The sequence below is a fragment of the Hibiscus syriacus genome, unplaced genomic scaffold (assembly GCF_006381635.1).
Source record: "Hibiscus syriacus cultivar Baekdansim isolate YM2019G1 unplaced genomic scaffold, ASM638163v2 tig00110160_pilon, whole genome shotgun sequence".
Taxonomy (NCBI): Eukaryota; Viridiplantae; Streptophyta; class Magnoliopsida; order Malvales; family Malvaceae; genus Hibiscus; species Hibiscus syriacus.
Genome location: NW_024062608.1, coordinates 944740 through 948644, shown reverse-complemented (window position 1 = coordinate 948644; position 3905 = coordinate 944740). Strand labels below are relative to the sequence as shown.

The 3905-nt window shown below is 32.8% G+C and overlaps 1 protein-coding gene across 1 annotated transcript; it reads left to right on the top strand.

Moving 5' to 3' along the window:
- Positions 1-1543: 1543 nt before the first annotated feature.
- On the top strand, positions 1544-2624 carry LOC120216488. The gene is made up of 2 exons (XM_039213898.1): positions 1544-1965; positions 2310-2624. The coding sequence occupies exons 1-2, from the start codon at positions 1544-1546 to the stop codon at positions 2326-2328; spliced, it is 441 nt and encodes a 146-aa protein (XP_039069829.1). The 3' UTR covers positions 2329-2624.
- Positions 2625-3905: the final 1281 nt, after the last annotated feature.

The following is a 3905-nucleotide window of genomic DNA, read 5'->3' as shown; positions in this document are numbered from 1 at the left end:
CTTAAACTAATTCTTATATTATAGGCGTTAGAAATCATCCTTAAATAGGTTATATTTTAGATGTGATAAAGTTGGTTATCAACACGTCACTATCATTATATTGTTAGGTGTTTTCACGAATAAAATTATTTTAACGGTTAAAGGGATGATTGTTATTTCTAGTGATTTTCATGTTTGAACATCAACATCTAAAAACAGTGGTATTTAAGCGTGTTCTTTACCAAATTGTCATAATGTCCCAAAAATCGAGGAATTGGTTTTAAGGGGTTCGTTTCAATTAAAAATAAAAATGTGGTTCAAGGGAACTGCCACCAATATTTATTCAGGGTGTGATTAGATCGCTGAAAAATATTTTGTTATTTTAATAAAATCTTAATTTTAAAATTTATTAAAATAATCTTTTGGTATGATTTTCTAAAAATGAGTTCGGGAGTTGATTACGTGCAGGGAAGGGTTAATACCCCTACAACGTCCAAAAATATGTATCTATTCGATTAATTATTGTCTTTGCAATTAAACTTATGAATTCATACTTAATTTAATTAGTGACCCCCTATTTAGTTAAATAAATATCATGATATTTAAAATCCAAGAGAAAAGATTAACGATTTGAACATTTAACCGGGTAAAGTTAACTATCATATATGAGGAAGAGTGACATCTCTTTCATTTCCAATTAAATAGATCAATCACTAATATATTCATCGAAAAATTTAATTGACATTCCATCGTTTTGAACCGAAATAAAATCACCACCTAATATAAGGTAGAATGACATTTCCCTAGAAGAAAACAAGGAATACCTCATTCATGTTATTTATTTACCTAAAGTTGTACAACAAGCAAAATTTTTATTAATAGGGTGGTACTTTAAGATAGATAAAAGATGTTCACATATTTAGAAGTATCGAACCTAAACCACTGAATAGAGTCGAGAGGTTCATTTTCGATAAGTCTAAATATGAGAACATTTCCTTTTATACCCTCTTGATTGATTTTAAGTGTTATGATTTTTATTTGTTTCACTAGAGGGTACCGTTTACTTTAAATTGTCGAATTGAGCTATTCAAGTAGATTAGGATAATCCACTTTGACAATTTAAATTATGCGCATATTGCCTTTTAGTATATTATTGGAAAAAGTTTACGTAATGTGGATGAGGCTATCATGCTCGAAAGATAGAAAAATGTTATGCAATCAATAAAATAAAGCCAAAACAGTTAAGCGTACAAACTGAAAAGTTAAATAAAAAAACCTTTGAAAATAAATAAATAGAGGGAATAAAGGGTGAATCCTTAATCGAGAGAAACCTGAAAATAAAGATAGTATGCATTAGTAAAAATAAAACATAAATTAAATGTCTAAAATTAAAATAAATGATAAAAAAGAATGACCAAATTGAAATAAAATACCATAACCGGATATAAAGAAAAAAATAAAAAGAACAAAGTCAATTAACGGAAAAGATAGAGGGGCCGAGGACAGGATTTCCCCGAACCTTCTGGCAGGCACAGATCGGATGAAATGACGCCATTTAGTGTTCATGCAACCTTTCCAAAACTACGACGTTTTGGAAGCATTTAAATGCCTTTTTCTAAGCCTGCTCTTCTTATTTTGCTCTCTTGGCCCTTTCTCTAGCCTTCTCTCTAAAAAGGTGGAGAACCACCTCCAACCGCTGCTCCCCGTCGCTGATCTCCGTCATTCGCCGGTCGCCGTCAGCGAACACCATAACTCACCACAACGCTCGCTTCACTGCGAGGAGTTCGGATCTGGGGTCCGTTTCTCCAAAGGGTGTCGCGTTTGCCACAAAAATGCCGAAAACCGTTTAGCTCCTCTCATCGCCTATCTCATGGCTTCGCCGTTAGATCGCTTTGATTTTCAAGTATGTTGTTCGTTGTCCTCTCGTTTGACCGTTCGGATCGGTCGAAGGAGGTATCGATTGTCAATAAAGTCACCGGCTGAAAGGTATAGGACACTTTTATCTTTTTCACTTGTTTCGGTTAACTCCCTTTCTCACCACTCTCTCTTTTACGGGTGGTCAACCATCATTATAGCCATTGGAGAAGAATATAAAAAAATGAGACAAGTGAAGTAAAAAAAAGAATATTTATTTATTTCACTGTTTCGAAGTACATGCAAGGTTCCCCTCTCTGATTTTTTTAGTTCGCCCCCTCTTTTTGGTTCTGTTTTTTTAACTCTATATACATGAAAACATTCCCCTTTTACATTGAAATTTAGGATTTGCATATTCCATTGTGATTTGATTCGAATATCCCTTGAAATCGTGTTTCCTCTTTTGTTAAAAATAGGACTTTCTTGCCAAGATGATCGAGAGAACATAGGGGCGAGGGGGTCCTTCATCAACGCGTGGGCACGTGAAGTTGGCTGTCGGGCGTGTTGGAGTTGGCGCGTATCGTTGACGCGCGTGCAAGCTGGAGACACCTTGGAGCTGTTGGAGGCGGCTGAAATGTTTGTCCCCTAGGATTTCCCTTTGCTGTTTTGCATTTTGGGCTTTCGGGCTTGCTTGTAAAATGGGTTGTATTGGGACTGTTTGTATTTGGGTGCTTAGGTAGGGTTGAAGGATGTAATGGGCCGTAAAATGAAACAAATATGGATCAATAAACCCATTAATTACCATGGTTTAATAATAGATAATAAGTACTACTAATTATAATAAATAATATAATAATAAAATAAGACAAAAATATTAGTAATAGTAATAAATAATAATATAATATGAATAGGAAGAAACAAGTTCAGGAAGAAAATGAGTGTATACACAAATGATTTAGAATCTTTAGAATAGATGATATCTTTTAATTACCTCGGTTTTATTAAAAAAAAAGTGGTGTGTGTTTTTATCTTTTAATTTTTTAAGTTGTTTGATTAATTTTTTAAATTATTTTCATTTATATTTATATTATTTAATGAATAATTTGCTCTGTTTAATAAGTTTATAAAAAATATTTTGCTAATGTGATTACCCTATTTAATTTTTATAAAATTTTTAAATTTGTATTTTTAATATGTTTTATTATTATTTTCATAAAATTAATTTTCTATTCTCTATAAAAATTAAAACATTAATGGCCTGGATTTTCGTATACAAATTAATGTTTTGGATTATTTCATTAGTTGAGCAGTTCAAAAAAAATAATGGCAAACGAGCCTTTCTGTATTCATTTCAAGCCAATATTATTATATTACCAAAAAAAAGTGAAAATAAAGGCCAACAGAGAACCCAGAGGCCAGAACGCAAATAAACAAGAAATCAATAACCATTCTCATGACAATTACATAGATTTGTAAAATTTAAGGGTGAAAATGAAACAGGAATCTACACAACTACGAATTAGTTCATGTTTGGTGTGACTGCATGTGTTAACCATGACTTTCTGTCTTTTTTTTATTTTGGGGATAAAGACTTTCTCTATCTTTTCATTCATATAAAACTTGACAATAAACATAACATTATAGTATAAAAAATATATCATAGATTAGCGGTCATTGATCGAATTAAACAACTATGTTTAAAATTTATTTTTTGTGTGGAAAGGTTAGAATAAAGATACCAAGGGTGCTCGAGTAAACTGGTCGTTCATTTGCTCACCAAAATCTTAAGGTGGTTAACCATTAAAAAGACATTGGGTGCTGGACCCAAGCTTGTTTGCTGAAGTTGATCAAAAGGTTGTTGACGAAAGAGGGATCTGTTTGGATTGATTCTTACGTGATTAAGAGATTGGTGATGGAGTCTCTTTGTAATAGTTTGACCATTGCTGCTATAATGCAAACTCTTGTACAAGAATTTGGTCTCGCCATGCACTCAAATCACAAATTGCGTCTCTGAAGCTCAACCCTATTTGTTGCTGATGCAAATCTCATCTTCCTGCCACCGCTCTACTGGT